Source organism: Simochromis diagramma, unplaced genomic scaffold (genome assembly GCF_900408965.1).
Source record: "Simochromis diagramma unplaced genomic scaffold, fSimDia1.1 OVJJ01000343.1, whole genome shotgun sequence".
In the NCBI taxonomy this organism is placed as follows: domain Eukaryota; kingdom Metazoa; phylum Chordata; class Actinopteri; order Cichliformes; family Cichlidae; genus Simochromis; species Simochromis diagramma.
Genome location: NW_024386831.1, coordinates 9,434,345 through 9,458,806, shown reverse-complemented (window position 1 = coordinate 9,458,806; position 24,462 = coordinate 9,434,345). Strand labels below are relative to the sequence as shown.

The 24,462-nt window shown below is 41.9% G+C and overlaps 1 protein-coding gene across 1 annotated transcript; it reads left to right on the top strand.

Moving 5' to 3' along the window:
• The first annotated feature begins 17,540 nt into the window (after window positions 1–17,540).
• LOC120731388 lies at window positions 17,541–23,843 on the top strand. Its single transcript, XM_040028399.1, has 2 exons — window positions 17,541–17,881; window positions 18,184–23,843. The coding sequence occupies exon 2, from the start codon at window positions 20,775–20,777 to the stop codon at window positions 23,841–23,843; it is 3,069 nt and encodes a 1,022-aa protein (XP_039884333.1). The 5' UTR covers window positions 17,541–17,881; window positions 18,184–20,774.
• The last annotated feature ends 619 nt before the right edge of the window (window positions 23,844–24,462 follow it).

Sequence of the window (24,462 nt, the reverse complement as noted above, 5' to 3'; positions counted from 1 at the left end):
AGCGTGTCTCACACAATCATCCAGCGATGAAAAGGTCTGCGTCCCGGCCTTAAGCAGTGGACAGGTAATGACACTGATCGCGAACAGGTGTGTGGGCCAAGGGCGGGAGGCCGCAGTGAGCTCCGCCCAAGCAGAGCGGTGAAGGAGAGAGAGAGAGAGAACACATAACACATGTAGCCTTGCGGGGCCAGCTAGGTAGACACGGGGACCATGACAATGAATCCTCTCATATATGGATTCAAACTCAGTAAAATACAAAACAAGATTTTGGGTTTAGTTTGTTTTAAAAAAAACCAAAACACCTTCAAAGTCAAGAGTTTTAAAAATAAAAAGAAAGTAATATCACAAAAATGTATATTATTTTGTTGACTATGACTGATAAGAGCGGGCCTCGCAAGACCAGCTAACAATGCAGCATCTTATAGAGTTTTTTAACATGTTATATGTTTTTTTTACTTTTTGCTTTTTCAAATTTCAAATTTAGGTGCATTTCTACGTTGCTTGTTTAAATTTACTTGTTATGTATATTAAAAGCTTAGGTTTAGTGTGGTTAATACTTTCAGTGTTAGGTTTTGTATTAATAATATTATGTAAAGGTTTTTTGCGAGAGGAGAGATGCAACAATAGAAATACAACTCCTTCTAAAGACACTTTATTCACACTCATGTAGACTGCTGAGTCTCAGAGACTGTTTCTTATTCAATTTTGATCAAATTGTCAAAGATGTAAAGACAGGTGATATAATTTTTTTAGCATAATCCAAAATAAGTTTTCACATTTGGTTTGAGCATATAGTTATTTTTTACTAATTACAATAACTGGCATGCGCATACTTCCTCCACATGCGTGTAATGCATTACTAGTATTATAAACCAGGGTTTATAGAGTTACTCTAGGGTTTATCTATATATTCCTATATATAATATGTATATCTGTGTGGGTTTTATTGCTCTCATTTTATGTAAAATGAAAATGTGATTTTTTTTTTATTATTATTACTAAACTTATGCATGTACAAAACCCTGGATTATAATACTATAATAAATACATTAGAAACAGAAATGGTGTATTGATGTTCATATTTGTTTATTGTCGATAGTTAAAAAATAAACTATAAACTGAAATAACTGATAATATTGTCGAATTTAATTTAAATTTAATTAAAATTAAAATTATTGCTGTTGACTGAGATTCTGTGTCTTTAGAAAGAGTTGTATTTTTATTGTTGCATATATCGTGAACATTTTCCCCTTGAGAAACACCACTACATTACAATAACTGAACTAACATTAATAATAGACCCAAGCTTTTAATTCCATAATAAAAAAAAAACTGGAGAAAGCAAACTGGAAATGGACCAAAAATGGCATTTTAAAAAGTAAAAAATGAAAAATAAAATGAATGAAACATACAAAGCATATAGCATACATCATCTGAGGTGGTATATTTACACATACAACATGCTAATAAAAAGCTGTAAGATGCTGCATTATTAGTTAATCTTATGAAGCCTGCTCTTATCACTCATGTACAACAGATTAATGTACATTTTTGTCATTGTACTTTTTTTTCAAATTTGAAAATGAAAAATCTATCCTCTTTGGGAATTTCCACCTTACTATGGTGAAGGGGTTTGTGTGTCCCACTGATTTCAGGGGCTATGTGCTTGAGTGTGCTTTTGCCTGAAAGGTATCTCAGAGGAAATTGATTCTGTGATGAAGGGTCAGACACAGAACAATTCAGATGAGCCTTCATAGAGGAAAATCAAGGGAACAGTTTACCTTGCCTGGAACATTATTTTTGAGCATAAGGGTGTTCACAAGTGCACATGGCACCAAAACACTCTTGGTTGCAGGCTGATGATGAGTTTAATAATTATGTCATCAGAGCTGCAGTTGTCTGAGCTGGATACTCAGGTAAAGAGAGAAGCTGAGTGTCAGCTTATACCCACTTGGTGGTAAATTGAATCAGGTGTTGGGGAGTCCATGGGACTTTGGAGGCAGCCAGTGGGTGCCAGGAAGCCAAGAAGTATATGGCTCAGGTGGTGACTGAAGCAAAAACTTGAGTGTGATGAGAGTTTGGTGAGGTCATGGAAAAAGATTTTCACTCTGCCTTGAAGTGATTCTGGCAAACAGTGCATAGTTTGGGCGGGGCACTGCTGACTCCACCAGAGGATATAGTTAGACAGTGGAAGAAATTCTTGGAGGACTTTCTTAATTCCGCTGCAAAGTCTTCTGTAGTAGAAGCAGACTCTGTGGATAAGGGGGCCTTATGAGAATGTGTGTAGGAATATGAGACGATGCCCTCTGTATTTGCAGACTGGGGTGGTGGTTCCCATCTTAACCTCCAAAGACCCGAACTCTTTCATGGCATGCATTTAATTTTCCTTCGCTATTTGAGCTGATTGGGACCTGATGAATGTAAAAACAAAGAATTGTGTGATTTTTTTTTTTTTTTACCTGATTTTGTTTCTGAGAAAAATGAGATCCACATAAGAGGCAGTATAACGTCCTCGTGAGTGGATATCAGGCCCTTGTAGAGCAAAATTTTGTATTTTGGTCTAGACAACCCAGAATGTGATGCCCACATATGTGGACGCCAGGCCCTAGGAGGTTAAAGAAGTGGAACAGAAGGGTATGCATCAAATATAGAAAAATTCCAGACAGGAAGACAGGAAGGTCTATAACAGGGTACTGAAAAGGAGATTTTGACCATTAAAGGTCTCAGTATCAGGAAAAGCAAGTTTAACAATTAACCAGTTTAGACATAATACTCTCTGTATGTTTATACCACATAACCTGAGTCTTCCCGTAAGCACAACGTTGATGGCAAAAATGCATAAAGGTGGTAGCCAGGAGAAGCAAACTAGCTGAGAGAGCTGCTTCTTACTGGTATAAAAAAGTGACAATACCGAGGTTGACATAGAGCCAGGTTAAAATGGATGAATTACAGCACGCAAATTAGTGCATGAGAAGAGCCTGCAAAAGGAATCCTTCATATGTTATTCTTTGAGAAGAAATCAATACATTTAAAAGAAATCTGGGGTAGAAACCTGTGGTCCCATAAAGTGCATTAATGCAAAATCTGATCAGGAAAACTTATATGGATTCATGCAGGATTTGATCCAAATATAGCTGCGTATTTCAAGTGTCATGGTCCTGGATTTTACAGTCTTGCATTGTTAATTTGATATTCATTTGGTATTCTCTATTTAGTCTCATTTTTACGTATATTTCTTTTGTCACTGCTGTATGCCCCATCTGAGCTCTTTGATCACTTCTCTGTTTGGACTGGTCTTTGACATGCAACTTGGCTCCACAGGTTTTTCTCCAAAACGTTATCCTATTGAATTTGTTATCATTCGTCCAGTTATGAATCCTCTTATTTACAGATTTAAACTCACAAAAATATGAAGCAGAATTTGGGGTTTATTTTATTTAAAAAGAAAATGAATATGTTATAGTTTCTTACTGAAAGATAAAAATAGATGTCAAATGTATATTATTCTGTTGCACATCACAAATAAAAGTAATTTTAAAAGAAGTAACAATTTTTAATCTTGTTGGGGGTATGTTAAATATGTGATTATAAGGACTAGGAATATTAATTTTGCTCAATTTTGTAGTTTTCATTGTTTTCTATTTTATAATTTAAAAAAAAAATTTTTTTAATTCTTTTTAGTTAATTTCAGGTTTGCTTGCTTAAGTTTAGTTTTTATGTTAAGATTGCCAAGAAAGGTGGCATTGAAAGAGGTTAAAGTGCCCCCGACTTACCTCCCGTTACATCTGAGAGTGTCAGGGACCTGAGCATTTGGTGACCAGAGATGGGCAGTAATGCATTACTTGTAATGCATTACTGTAATCCGATTACTTTTTTCAAGTAACGAGTAAAGTAAGTGATTACTATTGCAAAAACGGTAATTAGATTACGTTACTAAAACCATGATTTTTTTGTGAGAATGTCTCATGACAGTGACGTAAGCGAGTGCGCCATTCGGGGCAACAGCTGTGTGCAGATCAACAATGGATCATATATCTAGTGCGGGAGAGAGTATGAGCATGCAGCGTTTAAAGTGTGGAAGTACTGAACTTATTTTGAGTTTCATTCCATAAAAAGTGACAAAAACATTAGTGTCCGTTGTGCGTGGGAAGAAAACTTCTCTTTACAGCGAAAAAAAACCCCTAAACTTCCGAGCAAGCACCGAGTGCGCTACGACGTAATAGGAAATTCACAGAGGTGGCCAGGTGGCTGGCCACACCTGAAGTTGATGCCACGCACCTGCAGCTGATCAGCCTCATTGGGGGAGCTATCTAATATGTGATTGAGCTCCCACCAATGCTGGATGTGTGAGACTCCACGTCAGTTTTTTAGTTAAGCTAAGTTCAGTGAATGTATGCCTGCTGCAGTTGAGTGTCCTGACATCTGTCTCTGTTATTTCCCCCAGGAGAAGTGTGAAAAACAAGAGGGCAGTGAGCATGGGGTGCATGGACACAAGGGAGCGAAGAACATGGAGCACAGACTTTGGGAAGAAGTCAGGGGAGCGCATGGGGATTTATTGTGTAATATTTACATCACTGTAAATAAATGTAGTGATGTAAATATTTTGCCACAAAAGCAGTGCATTTGGATCCTCCCGTGACAGAGAGAGGGTAAAGGATATTAATATCGACCCTTTTGATGGGTAAAGTAATACAGGCTACTATAACAAAGTTTATCTCTATGTGCCTTTGCTGATAGTAAATCATCTTTTTGGATTTGGGGGTTTGGATTACCATTGTTTTCCTGCTAGATTACAATTTCCAAGAATTTCCACTGTTTCCTTTGTTGAATATTACTCTGAGAAGATCTTCTTCAGGCCTGGATGTGCCTGTCATATAGACAACACAGTCTCAATAAACAGCAATATTGTTTACTCAAATTTGACCAACCTGTCAAAGATGTAATACTCTTGATGTAAATTTATATTTTCAGTTTTTCTGAGATAAACTAATATGTATTTTCAGTAGTTTTCAGTTCTGTAAACTTCCTCTATGCTTCTTTGTGTAATCTGTGCATTTTTTATAGTTTTGTAATCATGAGTTGAAGACAAAATTTTAAAGGTTGAGTAAAAAAAACATCACATTTTTATATGCCTTCTATGTCTCAGTTATTATAGAGGATGGTAACAATTTACACTTTATAACAAATGTAAAGGCAGTTACACTTACACATATGTTGACAGAACTGATGTTCTCATGGGTGAATGAGAACTGACTTATTCAGGCCTCATTATAGCTGTTTCCATACTAGTGTTAATGCTAATGCTAGTTCTATAGAAGTGGGAGCAAGCTTCAGTCGGTATACCAATACACCTTTTTTGTTGTTACCGGGGACTTCAACAACACATCACTAAAGTCAGTTTTTCCTAGATTTCACCTACATACGGATTTTACCACACAGGGGAAAACGTGTTAGATCTTGTATACACAAACATTCATGGTGCAGGAATTTGAGTTTAGTTTATTTAAAAAAATTCAATTCAATTCAATTTCAATTCAATTTTATTTATATAGCGCCAAATCACAACATAAGTCACCTCAAGGCGCTTCATAGATACAGAGAAAAACCCAACAATCATATGACGCCCTATGAGCAAGCACTTTGGCAACAGTGGGAAGGAAAAACTCCCTTTTAACAGGAAGAAACCTCGGGCAGAACCAAGCTCAGGGAGGGGCGGCCATCTGCTGCGACCGGTTGGGGTGAGAGAAGGAAGACAGGATAAAAGACATGCTGTGGAAGAGAGACAGAGATTAATAACAGATATGATTCAATGCAGAGAGATCTGTTAATACATAGTGAGTGAGAAAGGTGACTGGAAAGGAAAAACTCAATGCATCATGGGAATCCCCCGGCAGCCTACGTCTATTGCAGCATAACTAAGGGAGGATTCAGGGTCACCTGCTCCAGCCCTAACTATATACTTTAGCAAAAAGGAAAGTTTTAAGCCTAATCTTAAAAGTAGAGATAGTGTCTGTCTCCTGAATCCAAACTGGAAGCTGGTTCCACAGAAGAGGGGCCTGAAAACTGAAGGCTCTCCCTCCCATTCTACTTTTAAATACTCTAGGAACAACAAGTAGGCCTGCAGAGGGAGAGCGAAGTGCTCTAATAGGGTGATATGGTACTACAAGGTCATTAAGATAAGATGGGGTGTTAGCAGAGACGGGTATTCCAGCAGAATCTGCATGAATATTGAAGATACTTATATTGTCTAGACGGAGGAATAATCACACGTAGGGCATCGGCTTTTCACCGGAACAACACTTAGTTTTTATTATTGAACTCTCGCGTGCACTCTGCAGCATAACAGGAAGCATCCTTTCAAAATAAAATCACAACAGATGACAACGAGGGCATACCTATTAACTAGCTCAACACCCCCACTTGCACTCACGTTGTCAGCTTTACATGCATTCCAAAAGAAACAGTTTTTCTTTACTATTTGTTTACACTCCAAACATATATTTCTCAAACTTCAATAACTTCCCCTTTGTTGCTGGCTTTGTCATAACATCGGCCACCATCAGACCTGTCGGACAATATTCCAATATCAAATTTCCAGCATTAACTGTTGATCTCACAAAATGATATTTGATATCGATATGCTTACACCTCCGTCTGTTAACAGGATTCTTTGCCAATGCAATAGTCCCTTGATTGTCCTCAAAAATCTTTGGCGGTCTCTTTTGATGCTCATACATGCTTTGCAACAGTTGTGTCAAGTACAAACATTCTTCTGTTGTTGCTGCCAAAGCTACGTACTCTGCTTCACAAGTTGACAAGGCAACAGTTGGCTGCTTCTTTGTTCGCCATGACACCAAAGTACCTCCTTCATTCAGGCTTACGCAGTAACCTGTAGTACTCCTCCTGTCAGTCACATCAGCAGCCCAGTCTGAGTCACTGTGACCTTGTACTCTCAAATCTTTGTCACTTTTCCTGTAGCACAATGTCTTGTCCTTTGATTGTTTCAAATACCTTAGAACATGTTTCACAGTAGTCCAATGTTCCACAGCTGGTTCTTTGAAGTGCTGTGACAGCTTACTTACAACAAAACTTAAATCTGGTCGTGTGCAAGAGGTCAAGTAAATAAGGCTACCTACTGCCTCTCTGTACATTCTGACATTGTTCATTTTCTCAGCATCATCATTGTAGTTCAACCTTTGTTCACAAGGAGTTGATCTTGGTTTACTGTCACGGGTCTGGGTCCGTTGGACCCAGTATGTGGAGTTTCATGTTTTTGTTATTCCATGTTTGAGGTTATTATGTTTTGGTTTTAGTTTGCATCAGGGATTGTTTTCTTGTTCTCTTGTTGTGTTGATGATGATGATGATTATGATGTTTATTATTTGAGTTTCATGTTTAAGGATTTGTTTTCGGTTGTATCTCACGTTTAGTTTAGTTCAGGTTCCATGTGTCATTCTGTCTGTCTCTCAGTGTCAGGTCTGCGTCTTGGTGTGTTGTTCTCATTTCCTGTTTTATTGTGAAGGTCTGGGTCTCATGTGAGTGTGTTCAGTTTTACCTCTGTCTCGTCTTGTTGATCATTCCCAGCTGTGTCCACCACCTGTGTGTAATTCCCCTGTGTTTCTCTGGGTGTATTTAAGTCATGTCCTCCGTCATTGTAGTTGCTGGTCCGTCTGTGTATTCCACCCTGCCTCATCTGCGTGTTCTCCCTGCTGTCCGCCGTTAGTCTCTTCTGGTCGTTCTCGTTAAGGTTTGTGCTCTGTAGTTTAGTTGATCCCAGTATAGTTTAGTTCCAGCTCCATTTGCCGTTTGTATTTACTTTCATGTTCAATAAACCACCTTTACACCTTCACGACTGCCTGCACTTGGATCCTCCTTTTCCTTTTCTACACGGCTCTCCTCACCCGCCGTGACATTTACAGTCTTGCATTTGAAATCTTTCCAATATGTTTTCTACATATCTCTCTTGTGACATTTTTACACAATCTTGGGTTTGCTCAAAATCAATACCAAGAAAATGTTTGAGTTTCCCCATATCTTTCATTTTGAATCTTGCAGTTAGCATTTCCTTCACAGTTTTCAAAACCCTTTCATCACTGGCTGCAATAATAATATCATCAACCCATATGATCATGATCACTTTTTCTTTTCCTGTTTTCCTTGTGTAAACACAATGATCTACAGGACTCTGCATGAAACCGTTCTCTATCAAATAGTCATGTAATGTCCTGTTCCAGTTTCTGCCTGACTGTTTAAGCCCATAAAGTGACTTTTCCAGCTTGTAGACCAGTTTCTCATCTGTTTTTCCTTTTACTTCATAGCCTTCTGGCTGCTCAACATACACTTCAAAATCTATTGGTGCATGCAAGTATGCGGTTTCTACATCCATCTGATGCAAAATCAGGTTTTCTTGTATTGCACACTGCATCAATACTCTTATGCTTGTCAGGTTAGCAGTCGGAGAAAAAGTTTCATCATAGTCTATCCCAAAACACTGGTTGTAACCTTTAGCTACGTACCGTGCTTTATATTTTTCTGATCCATCACCACTGTTTTTCTTCACATATACCCATCTACCCCCCACTGCTTTCTTTCCCTCAGGTAAGATTGTTAGGGTAAAGGTGTTGTTCTCTTTTAAGGATTGCATTTCCTCATCCATAGCTGCTTTCCACTCTCTAGAGTTGGGTGACCTTGCAGCTTCACTGAATGTCACGGGTGCGTTACTTATCAGTCTGTAACAGTAGTCTATGTTAGTCAGCACTTGATCATCAATGTCTTCTCCTGACTCATATTCATTTAGATAATCTGGTTTCTTTCTTGTTCTAGAAGGATACCTTCTGGAGTTTTCAGTCTCATCACTAAGTGGCGTCTGACTGTTCACTTCTGGTTGGTTGTCAGTATCTGGTTCCTGTGAACTGGTACTGGGGCTTTCCCTGTTCACGTTTGGTCTCTCCCTCACCTGTATGTCTTCATCCTCAGATGTCGTATCAGTTTGTGTTTGCTTTTCCTCATTGTGTTTGGTTACAAACTTAACCAGCCTAAACTTTTGCACTTTGGCGCTGTCTGGGAAATAAACCTTGTATGCTGGGCTGTTTTTGTCGTAGCCTACAAAAATCCCTTTTGTACACTTAGAATCCAGCTTACCCTTGTTTTGCTTGTAAGCATAACACTCACACCCAAACTTTCGCATTCTGGATAGATTGGGCTTCCGCCCAGTCAGCAAAAAGTAAGGTGTCTGCCCTGTCCGGTTGGTAAAGCATCTGTTTCTCACGATAGCCGCTGTTTGAACTGCATACGTCCATAATTCCTTTGGTATGGCACTCTCAATAAGCATGCACCTCCCCATATCAAAAAGTGTTCTCCAGCCACGTTTCGCTGTACCATTCTGGTGAGGGGAATATGGGGCTGAAGTTTCATGCCTTATTCCATGTTTGTTTAACAATACCTGGTAACTCTTTGCCATGAACTCTGTTCCGTTGTCTGACCTGATACACTTTATCTTCCCAAGTGGGGCTGTATCGGCCAAAAAGATTTCAGTTGCTTGCATTGTTTCACTTTTGTTTTTGAGAAAATATACAAATACTGCACCGGAAAAGTCATCGGTAAACAATAATGCATATCTGTGTCCATCTCGTGATTCTGGATCTATCGGCCCTGCTAGATCCGTATGTACCAGCTCGAGAGGTTTCTCAGCTCTCCTGTCAGGGTTTCTATTCCTAGTCTGGACAAATTTTCCCTGAATACACACCTCACAGTTCAAACTTTCTTTGTCAGTTTTCCCTTTGATTTTCATACCTTCAACCACATTTTGTAGCTTCAGAATGTCACTATGATTGCAATGTCCCAAAATTTCATGCCATGTCTGCACATCAAAACAATTATTACACTTATCATCGTACTCACTTACAGTCTCAAGGTAATAAAGTCTGTTGTGCTCATGGATGTGAAACTTTGTACCGTCTCTGTGTTGAAGGACGTTCCTTCCTTTCTTAAAGATGATAGTGGCTCCGTTCGTGGTGGCCGCTCTCACAGAGAAGATATTCTGTGGAAATGAGGGAATGCATAGGGCGTCTTTCAGTGTTGTTTTACACTGTCTCCCTCTGCTGTCAATCAAGCACACCTCTGCATCTCCTCTGCCTTCAGCCACTCCTTTACACCTGGTGCCATCAGCTAATTCCACACAGTGCGTTCCCGGCTGGAAGTCGTCATTAAATTTCTTGAACGCTGTTTTATCATTCAGGATGTGTGATGTTGCGCCAGTATCCACCATCAGGCCTTTGGTCCTGATGTCTTGTGGCTGTTGAGGTGCCGCGTAGTCATCGCTCATCCGGAAGACATAGGTGTCGTCGCTCTCTGCGTTGTCGCCCTCTGCGTTGTCGCCCTCCTCCGAGGCTGTGCGTGCTTCATCATTCCGTTGTCGTCTCCTGCAAGTCGACTCTCGATGGGTGTTGCTCCTACAGTGACCGCACCACTGTCTGTAGCGGCATGCTCTGGCCTTGTGTCCCCGTTGGCCACACTTAAAACAGACTATGTCTGACATGTCTCTCCTGTGGTCATTAGCAGCTGCTGCGGGTCTCGCGCTGGGTTGCACTCTCGCCTTCATGATGTTATCCTCTTGTTCCATTAAGCGCATATTCTCAGTGTCCTCATAGCTGCGGAGTTTCGTTTTAAATTCCGCAAACTTGATTTCTGATTCACTTTGCGTAATGTGAACGGAAAAAGGTTTAAATGTTTCTGGTAAACCTTTTAACACCATCGCTACAAGCAGACCATCACTAATTGTCTCTCCAGCATTTCTCAGGGCTGTAATAAATGTCTCTGCGCGTATGATGTACTCCGTGACGCTCTCACTGCTTGCTTTCTTCAGAGAAGTCAGTTCGGTATAAAGGCTGATAATTCTTGGTTTACCTTTTCCTGCATAATAGTCTCTTAAAATTTTCAGTGCCTCGCGTCGGCAGCTTCATCGGCAGCTTCTCTCATCACGAGCGATAAACTCTTATCATCCAGGAACTGTATTAACTCTGCATAGGCCTGGGCATTTTTATCTTCGTCGTCCTCATCTTCGTCATCACTTTTCAATATTGTGTCTTTTAGACCTTGTAATCTAAGATGTCCCAAAAATTTTGTCTCCCACAGTTCATAATTCTTCTCATCTCCGTCAAAAACCAACCTTGCCCATTGGCCACTGGGTTCACCAGCACGCTTATTCATGGTGCTAACTTCGCACGCTAGCCCTCACCGAACACGCTGTACTTTGCGACTTTTCTGGTGGTAAACTTTCCCCTGGCATAGCTTCAATGTTTGACTGGGCCCATAACCTGTTAGCAGAGACGGGTCTTCCAGCAGAATCTGCATGAATATTGAAGATACTTATATTGTCTAGACGGAGGAATAATCACACGTAGGGCATCGGCTTTTCACCGGAACATGACTTAGTTTTTATTATTGAACTCTCGCGTGCACTCTGCAGCATAACAGGAAGCATCCTTTCAAAATAAAATCACAACAGATGACAACGAGGGCATACCTATTAACTAGCTCAACATGGGGCCTGATTATTTAAGACCTTGTATGTGAGGAGCAGGATTTTGAATTCAATTCTGGATTTAACAGGAAGCCAATGAAGGGAAGCCAAAACAGGAGAAATATGCTCTCTCTTTCTAGTCCCTGTCAGCACTCTTGCTGCAGCATTTTGGATTAGCTGAAGGCTTTTCAGTGAGTTTTTTGGACATCCTGATAATAATGAATTACAGTAGTCCAGCCTGGAAGTAATAAATGCATGAACTAGTTTTTCAGCGTCACTCTGAGACAGGATATTTCTAATTTTAGAGATGTTGCACAAATGGAAGTCTTACATATTTGTTTAATATGTGCATTGAAGGACATGTCCTGGTCAAAAATGACTCCAAGGTTCCTCACAGCGTTACTGGAGGCCAAGGTAATGCCATCCAGAGTAAGAATCTGGTTAGATACCATATTTCTAGGCTTTTCAGGGCCGAGTACAATAACCTCAGTTTTATCTGAATTAAGAAGCAGAAAGTTAGCGGCCATCCAGGTCTTTATGTCTTTAAGACATTCCTGCAGTTTAACTAATTGGTGTGTGTTATCTGGCTTCATGGACAGATAGAGCTGGGTGTCATCTGCATAGCAGTGAAAATGTATGCTATGTTTTCTAATGATACTGCCTAAGGGAAGCATGTATAATGTAAACAGAATTGGTCCTAGCACTGAACCCTGTGGAACTCCATAATTAACCTCAGTGTGTGAAGAGGACTCCCCATTTACATGCACAAACTGGAGTCTATTAGATAGATATGATACAAACCACTGCAGTGCAGTACCTCTAATACCTACAGCATGTTCTAATCGCTCTAATAGGATATTATGGTCGACAGTATTGAATGCTGCACTAAGGTCTAGCAGGACAAGCACAGAGATGAGTCCACTGTCAGAGGCCATAAGAAGATCATTTGTAACCTTCACTAAAGCTGTTTCTGTGCTGTGATGAGCTCTGAAACCTGACTGAAACTCTTCAAATAAACCATTCCTCTGCAGATGATCTGTTAGCAGTTAACTCAGAAAGATCAATTAGAGAAAAAGAGTCTAACTTAACATCAATGGTACTAAGATTAGCTGTAGATAATATTACATCTGTGGGATGATCACTGGTAATTTTTTCTCTAATGATAAAAATTTTATTTGTGAAGAAGTTCATGAAGTCATTACTAGTTAACGTTAAAGGGATTGTTGGCTCAAAAGAGCTCTGACTTTTTGTCAGCCTGGCTACAGTGCTGAAGAGAAACTGGGGTTGTTCTTATTTTCTTCAATCAGTGATGAATAGTAAGATGTTCTGGCTTTGCGGAGGGCTTTCTTATAAAGCAGCAAACTATTTCTCCAGGCTAAATGATGATCCTCTAAATTTGTGACACGCCATTTCCTCTCCAGATTACGAGTCATCTGCTTTAGGGTACGTGTTTGAGAATTATACCACAGAGTCAGGTACTTCTGATTTGACACCTTAGTTTTCACAGGAGCTACAGTATCCAGAGTCGTACGTAGTGAGGAGGTGAAATTATTAACAAGATAATCGACCTCTGTTGGGGTAGCGTTCAGATAGCTGCTCTGCTCTATGTTGGTACAGGGCATTGAAGATGATAACAGTGGGTGGATTATATTCCTAAACTTAGTTACAGCGCTTTCAGAAAGACATCTACTTTGATAAAGTCTACTCTCCACCGCTGTGTAATCAATTATTGTAAATGTAAATGTTATCAGGAAATGATCAGACAGGAGAGGGTTTTCAGGAAACACTGTTAAATGTTCAGTTTCTATGCCATATGTTAAAACAAGATCTAGAGTGTGATTAAAGTGGTGGGTGGGTTCTTTTACATTTTGAGAGAAACCAATTGAGTCTAATAACAGATTAAATGCCAAGTTGAGGCTGTCATTCTTAGCATCTACATGGATGTTAAAATCACCCACAATAATTATTTTATCTGAGCTCAGAACTAAATTAGATATAAAGTCTGAGAAATCAGACAGAAACTCTTTGTAAGGCCCAGGTGGACGATAGATGATAACAAGTAAGACTGGTTTCTGAGTTTCACAGCTGGGGTGGACAAAGTTAAGCATCAGGCTTTCAAATGAATTAAAAGTCTGTCTTGGTCTTTCATTAATTAATAGGCTGGTGTGAAAAATTGCTGCCACACCGCCCCCTCGGCCTGTGCTTCGAGATTTCTGGTAGTTAGAATGACTCGGGGGTGTTGATTCATTTAAACTAACATAATCATCCTGCTGCAACCAGGTTTCTGTAAGGCAGAGTAAATCAATTTGTTGATCAATTATTAAGTCATGTACTAACAGAGACTTGGAGGAGAGAAACCTAATATTTAATAATCCACATTTCACTGTTTTACTCTTTGGTTCAGATGTGGATACTTTAGTGTTCTTTCTTTGTAATTGTTTATGTTTAAGTTGTTTGTTGCTGGTTTTTAGTTTGTTTTTTGTCTGTTTGGGAGCTGACACAGTCTCTATGGAGATGCGTTTTTGGGGGGGTAGCAGGAGGAGAGAAGCTGCAGAGAGGCGTGTAAGACTGCAACTCTGCTTCCTGGTCCCAACTCTGGATAGTCATATTTTGGGGGGTTTAATAAATTTGTCCATATTTCTAGAAATGAGAGCTGCTCCATCCAAAGTGGGATGGATGCCATCTCTCCTAACAAGACCAGGTTTCCTCCAGAAGGTTTGCCAATTATCTATGAAGCCCACATCGTTTCTGGGACATCACTCAGACAGCCAGCAATTTAAGAAGAACATGCGGCTAAACATGTCACTCCTGGTCTGATTGGGGAGGGGATCAGAGAAAACAAAAAGAAAAGGAAAAAAACCTGCAAAAATCCTGAAAGTTAGATTATTTTATTGTACATGATGATAAGAGCCTCACAAGATCAGCCATGAATGAAGCACCTTATAGCTTTGTTTTGTTGTTGTTGTTTTGGTTTGGTTTTTGATGCATTGTACAAGTGAATACATGAACAATGGTTGCTTGTTTCAGTTTATTTCTTTGTGTATATTAATAATAATAATGGATTGCATTTATATAGTGCTATTCGAGACCCTCAAAGCGCTTTAGAATTCCACTATTCATTCACTCTCACATTCACACACTGGTGGAGGCCAGCTACAGTTGTAGCCACAGCTGCCCTGCGGCAGACTGACAGAAGCGAGGCTGCCATATCGCGCCATCGGCCCCTCTGGCCAACAACAGTAGGCAGTAGATGAAGTGTCTTGCCCAAGGACACAACGACCGAGACGGTCTGAGCCGGGGCTCGGACCAGCAATATTCCGATTACAAGACGAACTGCCAACTCTTGAGCCACGATCGCCCCAAAGGTGAAGGTTTAGTCTGTTTATTAGTTTCAGTGTTTTTCTGCTTTAATAATATATAGTAGTGATTATCAAGGGGAAAATGTTCAAAGTAGATGCAACAATACAAAAACAACTCTTTCTGAAGGCACTTGATTCACACTTGTGTACAACCTAGTTGAGGGGAATTACTGTTCTACTGCTTACTCAAACTTTACCAAACAGTTAAACTCAAATAATAAAACAGACTGGCTTTTCCAGAGAAACACAGAGGAAGTGTACGTATACAAATATCAAAGTAAACTGAAATCAAATGTGAATGCTTTTAAGTATATTTTGAATCTTTAAATTCTAGTTTTGTCAGGTTTGTAGGTACTACTCTGGATATTCTTACACCAGAGAAGAGCTTCTTAACTACAGGACTACAACACCTGTGGATTTACTTCCAATATTTGTCGCATCTGCGGCAGATTTACTGCAGACTCTGATCAGGAAAGTGAGACGCCGAAAGAGAGGTAAGCGAGCCGGCGCACTCGTGCGTCTGAGGAGACGTGGATTGCGAACTGCTCTTCCTGGGATCTTCCTTTCCAATGTACGCTCACTCAGGAATAAAATAGACGAGCTGGCCCTGATGAGAAGCATGAACAGAGACTTTGCCTCCTCCTGTGTCTTATGTTTTACGGAGTCGTGGCTCTGTGAGGACATCCCGGACAGCGCGCTCAAGCTGGAGGGCTTTCATCTGCTGCGCGCGGACCGGCAGGCCTCTCTCTCTGGTAAGACCAAAGGTGGAGGTGTCTGCTTCTACATTAATAGTGGCTGGTGCACAGATGTAACAGTGATTGCTCAGCACTGCTCTTCCTCTCTGGAATACCTTTTTATTCACTGCAAACCGTTTTATTCTCCGCGGGAGTTTGCTTCATTCATCCTGGCCGCTGTTTACATCCCGCCAGATGCGGATGCGCAGGCAGCTCAGTGCGCACTCGCGGAGCAGATCAAATCAAATCAAATCAAATCACTTTTATTGTCACATCACATGTGCAGGTACATTGGTACAGCACATGTGAGTGAAATTCTTGTGTGCGAGCTTCACAAGCAACAGAGTTGTGCAAAATACAATAATGTAAACAAGCAAAATACAAGAATGGCTACATCTGAAACTAATAAATATATGTACAATATATAATAGTATATGCATTTCTGGATGTGTATACTGCACATGGAGCGGACATTCCCGGACTCTCTCATTATTGCTCTTGGGGACTTTAACAAAGCCAATCTGAGCCATGAGCTTCCCAAATACAAGCAGTATATTAAATGCCCGACCAGAGAGGAGAGGACATTAGACCGCTGTTACAGCACGATCAGCGGGGCCTATCGTGCGGTGCCCCGCGCTTCGCTCGGACTTTCTGACCACGTCATGATCCACCTAATCCCCGCGTACAGACAGAGGCTGAAGCTCTCCAAACCTGTCGTGAGGACCAAAAAACTGTGGAGCAACGAGGCTGTGGAGGAGCTTCGCACGTGTTTGGAGTCTACAGACTGGGACACAATGAAGGCTGCTTCTAACAGCTTGGACGAGTTTACGGACACTGTCACCTCCTATATCCACTTCTGTGAGGACAGCATTGTGCCATCACACACCAGGGTGAGTTATAACAATAGGAGTAAACCAGGGTTTGTCCTAAACTCAAAAAGCTGTGGCTGGAAAAGAGAAAGGCGTTCAGAAACGGAGACAGGGAATGCTACAGAGAGGCCAAGTACAGGTTCACTAAAGAAGTGGACGTTGCTAAACATCAGCACTCTGAGAAGATGCAGCAGCAGATCTCAGAGAATGACTCGGCCTCTGTGTGGAAAGGTTTTAGGAATATCACCAACTACAAGCCTTTTGACGAGCCATCAGGCAGCCTTCACACCTCCAACGGCCCCAACAATAGAGACACTTTGGACACTCATTCCCCCACCTCTCCCCCCTCCATAGAGCCATCACCACCTTCAAACACTTCACCTACAACACCCCCCTCCTCACCCCACACAAAAGAGGATTTCACACCACCTCCTCCCACCACAACTCTTCATATTCATGAAGCAGGTGTGAGGAAGCAGTTTATTATCGTGGATTCTGCAAGAACTTCTCTGAGGTAGTAGCCCCGTTAACCAGTCTTGCCAGTCCAAAATCACCATTTATATGGTCTGAGACATGTCAGTTTGCTTTCGAAGCTGTTAAAGCTCTCCTTTGTAGTGCTCCTGTGCTGGCCGCCCCTGATTTCGCATGTCCATTCAAGCTTGAGGTGGACGCCAGTGCCTTGGGGGCTGGGGCAGTGCTTTTGCAGGAGGATGAAAATGGCATTGACCATTCAGTCTGTTTCTTTTCCAAAAAATTCCTAAAACACCAATTGCATTACAGCACGGTCGAAAAGGAAGCCTTATGTAACCCACATGCAATGAGGGTACCACTTTAAGGACTGATATGAGGAGAGATGGACAGCCTGCCCAACCAATCGAAATGCACAGGTCCCAGTATGTTTTGACCAATGGGAGAGCAGTCTGCCGCTGTATGTCCCACCTACGTGCTCTGTGTTTGCTGCTATGTGTGGAGGTAGTCGCGTGCTGGCAGGAGAAAAGAGAGACTGAAGCTTTTGAGCTGGAAAAAAGTATTAGATATAAGTTGCAACCAACTGTTGCACATAAGGTCACTGGTTATCAGCTACCTTTCATGTTAGAAGTAGCCGCAGTGAGTAAACAGGCAACTGCTGCATTTTTCTGGTGACTTTAGAAAGTACCGCGTGGAGCTAAACTGTTAGCCTTTGTTAGCTCTGGTTGCTATCAACTGCCTGAAAGTTCATCTCAATCTGCTTCCAGAAGTAAGGTAACACTTGAAGCGCAACTTATGTTTATTTTTTCTTCATGTCGTATTACGGTTATTAAAGAGAAAACAACATGTCCTGTTACGTTATTTAGAGCCCTGCATTTTCCGACCGAGAGACACCATGCCATTGTCTTCGGCCGTGATGCGCTGAGATCGGTGAGCACATGTTGTATGTCTCAGTTAGTTCACGTCTGTTTCACATTTTATCGTTGAGAAACTGAATTAATCTCAATTGTTTGATTAATAATTGTCGACTATGCAAGATATATGCATATGCACTGACTTTACTTGGTTTAATGCATAGTTTGTGTAAGAGAAATGTTTTATTTTTGCAACTTTGAGTATTTTTATTGCAAATTTATGTTGAATGTGATTTAAACAAAATCCTAAATTGTGAATTATAGCTAGAACAGCATAATTAATATTTGAATTGCTCTTCTGACCCTGTCCGAGGACAGGTCAGGTTTTTTTTGTGTGCTGAATTGTTCCTGAGGTGGATTCCTCCGGTGAAATAGATGGCGAGCCTTCCCACCTGGACTTAGAGAGACTGAGATTCGCTTCTTTTCCACTTGATGATCTGCTGCACCTTGCGGTGTGGTAGGACTGTATCACTCACACTTTCACGCACAGCTGGTTATACATAAGACCACTGACTGACATTCTCTCATCCCTATTTTCTTTCACACCCTGGGAATTTTTTGGACTTTACCCCTTGGACATTTTTTATTTGGGACTTTAAATAATGAGCTGTTGTGTAGAACATTCTCCACATGTGAAAAGAGTGTGAGATTTTCATTTGAATGTACATTGGATTTGTGTAATCTGTTTCTATAAGAGTTAAGGAGTCAGGTTACTAGGGTGCACCCGAGCATTGAAACCCGAACATTGAAAACCAAAAATAACACTTGGCCAAGTCATTGCTTTAGTAGTTTGTGTTTTACTTTTCTTTTAATTTTTGTAAGTTTCCTTTCTACCATTGTAAAGTGTCTTTAACCTGTGCTTGTCAACCTTATGGTTTATGTCACTAAAGTTGGCCGGTTCTTTTGAGTTACATTCTTGTCTCTGTGTCTCATTTGAACACACCCCTGTGCTCCTATAGTCGATCCTATTGGCCCATTGATATATTCTTTTCAACAATTCCCCTTACTGTGTTACAGTGAGAGCTTTGGCGAGCCAGCCAGGAGCATGGTTGTGTGTGTTTAAGTGCTAGACAATTTGTGTGTGGTGTTTAAAAGTGCTTAATCTGAGCTACAACTTCTAGAGAGAAAATGGATGTTGTACTAAGTGAATCCGTCAGAATTCCCAATTCTGTAGTTGTTAGTGGGATCACAGGATCAGAGACTGATGAGGAAGTGTCCACTTTCCTCCAAAAATATGGTTCCATCAACCGTTACTTTCGTCTAGACGATCCTGAGTCAGATTACCATAAGCACATGATCATCGAGTTTACACATGAGACTGCCATGCACACATTGGAGCCACTGTTACCTCTGCGGCTTCCAAGTACAACCCAAGCAGGCATCGTGTATGAGTTAAAGGCCTTAGGAAGTGTTTACACCCTTGATGCCAGAAACAAAGCCACTAAAATGTACATGGAACAGCTCCGTGAAATTGCCAAACTGAGTGGAAATTCATTAGAGGAGATGTTAAAGGAAGAACTTAAAAATCTGGTTTCATCGGCAGGAAGTGCTATTTCCCAGTCACCTCAAACTGGTCCAGAATCCTCAACTGTACAGAGCCCACTTCCACAGAAAGACTTAACCAGCAAGGGAGACGTTTCATTTTCTGAGGGCCCTCAATCAGGTGTACCTCTAGACTCCACAGTTTTGACATCACCAAATAACGCAAGTAAATCTCTTACCTCTCCCAATTTCAGTGAAAACCTGACTGATTTCAGCCCCTCACAGACTCTTCCAGTTTCTTCTGGGGCCGCTACTAGCCCCATAATTGATGTTAATCCAACTGCTGTTCAGCGAGTAGTTGTTGAGCATGTAGTGCGCAGCAATGAGAGCTCACCCCAGTTCGCATCATCTGGTAGACTCAGGGCTTATTCGGGCAAGAGCCCACGTCCTAGCCATGAGGCAGATTATGATACGTGGCGAGCTAGTGTTGAAATCCTTATTAGAGATCCTTCTGTGTCTGATCTGCACTGCACACATCGTATACTTGACAGTCTGCTTCCTCCTGCTTCCGAGATGATTAAACATCTGAGTCCACAGTCTAGACCCTCTGCTTATCTTGAGTTGCTTGACTCTGCCTACGGAACAGTCGAAGATGGTGATGAGCTGCATGCTATGTTCATGAGCACATTTCAAAATGATGGAGAGAGAGCTTCTGTTTTCCTGCAGAGGCTGCACACTGCATTAAGTAGAGCCATGAAACGTGGTGGTGTGTCCGCTCATGATTTTAACCAACAGCTCTTAAAGCAGTTCATTCGAGGTTGTTGGGAGAATGCACTAATAATCGATCTTCAGCTAGAACAAAAAAAAGAAAACCCACCTTCCTTTGCAGAGCTGCTGCTTCTTCTTAGGACAGAAGAAGATAAATAGGCTGCAAAACTGAGCCGCATGAGGCAGCATTTTAGTCATGCTAAGTCTGCCCAAACCTCTAGAAAGCAACACGCCATGTCACACGTGCAACTCGCACACACCACCAATAATCTGGTGGACAAATCTGATCTTGAGACGCTAAAGCAACAAGTTGCTGACCTCAGCATTCAGCTTAACAGTCTTGTATCTGAGAATCATAAGACGAAACAACCTAAGCAGCAAAAAGCGAGGTCCGTCACACCTGACACCCACGGTGTGAAACCAAAAGTGGCCAGTCAGCATCCCTCCACATTTAAAGCTAACAGTAGACCACGTCCATGGTACTGTTTCCAGTGTGGGGAGGATGGCCATGTTGTCTCAGTTTGTGATAAAGCGCCAAATCCTTCCCTTGTAGCAGCTAAGAAAAAACAGCTGAAAGAAAAACAGGCTGCTTGGGAAGCCTCTAATGCTTCTCGAAGTGAGGCACATTTAAACTGAAGCCTACTCCCATAGAGGGACATATGGGAGTGGAGTCTCGCAATGTCAGTCCCAAAATCCTGAAACCTGCCATTAAAAGCGTTAAAGTGGAAGGATCAAAATTTCCACATGGCCTTGTAGGAACTAAGACCACAGCTCAAGTAACTATTGCAGGAAGAGACACAAACTGTCTTTTGGACACGGGTTCACAAGTCACAACTGTACCCCAGTCTTTTTATGAAGAACATCTTGCAGATCTGACCATTCATCCCTTAAATGAGTTGCTTGAAGTGGAGGGTGCCAATGGCCAGTCTGTCCCCTACTTAGGATATGTTGAGCTTACCATCACCTTTCCTAAAGAGTTTGTAGGCTCTGATATTGATGTTCACACTCTGGCCTTGGTTATCCCCCATCTCCGCTCTACAGCCCATGAGCAGGTACTCATAGGCACAAACACCCTTGATGTCCTCTATGCTAATTACCAGAAGCTTTCACCCTTTCAGCCTTTGTTTAATGGGTATCAAGCAGTTCTCCAAATACTTGAGATGCGACAAAGAAACTTTAACTCTGGTAGCCTTGGTTGTGCAAAACTGACAGGTAAGATGCCTGCAGTCGTTCCTGCAGGACAGACTGTTGTCCTGGAGGCCTCTGTCAATGTAAATCCCGTGAACATGCAAAGAGATGTTGTCCTTGAACATCCTTCAGTTTCTTCACTACCAAATGGCTTGCTAGTTTCAGCAATTGCAGTCACTTTACCACGCAAACGTCAGTGTCTTCTCCCTGTCGTAGTGAGAAATGAAACCAACCATGACATTGTCATACCCCCCAAAACACCTTTGGCAGATGTTAATGCTATCTTGCAAGTGCTACACAAAGAGCAAACTGTCAGAGAACCAGACTGCTCTAAATTTCAAGCTAAGTCCTCCTCAGAACTGAGCTTTGATTTTGGAGATTCGCCCTTACCCACTGAATGGAAGGAGCGAGTTACAAACATGTTAAACGACATGCCAAATGTCTTCTATCAGAATGACCTGGATTTTGGGCATGCTGACAAAGTCAAACACTATATCAAACTCAGTGATGAGACACCCTTTAAACAGAGAGCGCGTCCCATACACCCCAATGATGTGGATGCTGTGAGACAACATCTACAGGAACTCCTTGATTCTGGTGTTATACGAGAATCTGAGTCCCCGTTTGCTTCCCCCATTGTTGTCGTTCGCAAAAAGAATGGCTCTGTTCGTCTGTGTGTAGACTACAGAAAGCTGAACCTGCAGACCATCAAAGACGCTTATGCCCTTCCAAAATTGGAAGATGCATTCAGTGCTCTTGCGGGTTCTAAGTGGTTTTCGGTCCTAGACCTCAAGTCTGGATACTACCAGGTCGAGATGGAGGAAGCAGACAAGAATAAGACCGCATTTGTTTGCCCACTTGGATTTTGGGAATTTAATAGGATGCCCCAGGGGATTACAAATGCGCCTTCGACGTTCCAGAGATTGATGGAGAAGTGTGTAGGAGATATGAATCTCAAAGAGGTTCTGGTGTTCATTGATGACCTGATTGTCTTCTCATCATCCCTGGAGGAACATGAACAGCGTTTGAAACATGTCCTGCAACGACTGATGTCATATGGCTTGAAACTGGCACCAGAAAAGTGCAAATTCTTTCAGACCTCGGTAAAATACCTTGGTCACATTGTTTCCGCAAGAGGAGTAGAGACTGACCCTGACAAAGTTGAGGCCTTAAAGACCTGGCCCATCCCCACAAATCTTAAGGAACTTCAGTCCTTTTTAGGATTTGCTGGATATTATCGAAGGTTTATTCAGGGGTACTCTGTCATTGTCAGACCACTTAATGAACTAACCTCGGGCTACCCACCAATTAGGAAGCGGAACAACAAGCCAAGGACACACGCAAATTCAGAGTATCGCAACCCAAAGGAACCCTTTGGTCAGCGTTGGACACCTCAATGTCAGGAGGCCTTTGACCAAATAATAGCAAAGCTAACCTCCGCTCCAATCTTGGGATTTGCAGACCCCCAGCTTCCATATGTTTTACATACGGACGCCAGTACCATTGGCCTTGGTGCTGCCTTATATCAGGTACAAGATGGACAGTCCAGGGTCATAGCTTTTGCAAGTCGTGGTCTTTCAAAGAGTGAGAGGAAGTACCCAGCCCATAAGCTGGAGTTTTTGGCCCTTAAGTGGGCAGTCACGGAAAAATTCTCTGACTACCTATATGGTACAGACTTTGTAGTAGTGACTGACAGCAACCCTCTTACATACATTTTGACCTCTGCAAAGCTTGATGCAACAGGGTATAGGTGGCTGTCCAGTCTTTCCACCTATTCATTTAGTCTTCAGTACAGAGCGGGAAAACAAAATCTGGATGCTGATGCGCTCTCGCGCCGTCCTCACAGTCCACCAGAGGATGATTATGCATCTAAGAAGGAGAGTGAGAGAATCCGGCAGTTCACACTGTACCATCTGAGCAACCCTGAGAGTCCAGAGACTGTTCCCTTGGATGTAATTCAGGCTATTTGTGAGCGCCATATGGTCACCTCAGCCATAGCTAATGTTGGATCCACCACTTCTGGGTTGACCTTAGTTGAATCCCTCACTCACCAGTCCACAGCTATTCCCGACTGCTTCCAACAGGAGCAAGTGGATGGGCTTCCCATTGTCCACTCAATTTCTGAGGAGGAGTTGAGGCAAAAGCAGACATTGGACCCTGCTATCAATGCAGTGATTGTACTCTTGGAGACTGGCGAAACTCCACCTCCCAGCCTTAGGTTAGAGCTACCAGAACTTCCCCTGTTACTCAGAGAGTTAAATCGGCTTGAAATACAGAACGGAGTGCTCTACCGTAAGCGGCAAGATGGTCCCAACACCTCATATCAGCTTGTGCTCCCTGAGGAGCTAAGAGCCACAGCACTTACAAGCCTTCATCATGATATGGGCCATCTTGGAGTCGAACGAACAGTAGACTTGGCAAGGGCCAGATTTTATTGGCCGAAAATGCACATGACCATAGAAAAAATGGTCAAATCTTGTGAGCGATGTATTCGTCGAAAAAACGCCTCCAGAGAAAGCTGCTCCATTGATAAACATTAAGACCTGCAGACCTCTCGAACTAGTGTGCATGGACTTTTTATCAATAGAGCCAGATCGCTCAAACACGAAAGATGTATTGGTCATAACTGACCATTTCACAAAGTATGCTGTGGCAGTGCCAACTCCAAATCAACGAGCACAGACTGTAGCAAAGTGTCTCTGGGACAACTTCATTGTCCATTATGGTTTTCCCGAAAAGCTTCTTAGTGATCAGGGTCCTGACTTTGAATCAAAGACCATCAAGGAACTCTGTGAACTTACTGGCATGAAGAAAGTGCGTACAACCCCCTACCACCCTAGAGGGAATCCGGTTGAGAGATTCAACCGCACTCTTCTCCAGATGCTTGGGACACTGGATCGGTCAGATAAACTCCACTGGAGAGACTTCGTCAAGTCTCTGGTACATGCTTATAATTGTACGAAGAGTGACGTGACTGGATTTTCCCCCTATGAATTGATGTTTGGGAGGCAACCAAGACTGCCCATTGACTTAATCTTTAGGTTGCCCACAAATGCTACTAAGCAGACTCATTCCCAGTACGTCGGTAACCTAAAATCTCGCTTGGAAGAAAGCTACCGGATTGCCACCAATAATGCACAAAAGAATGCAGGTCGCAAC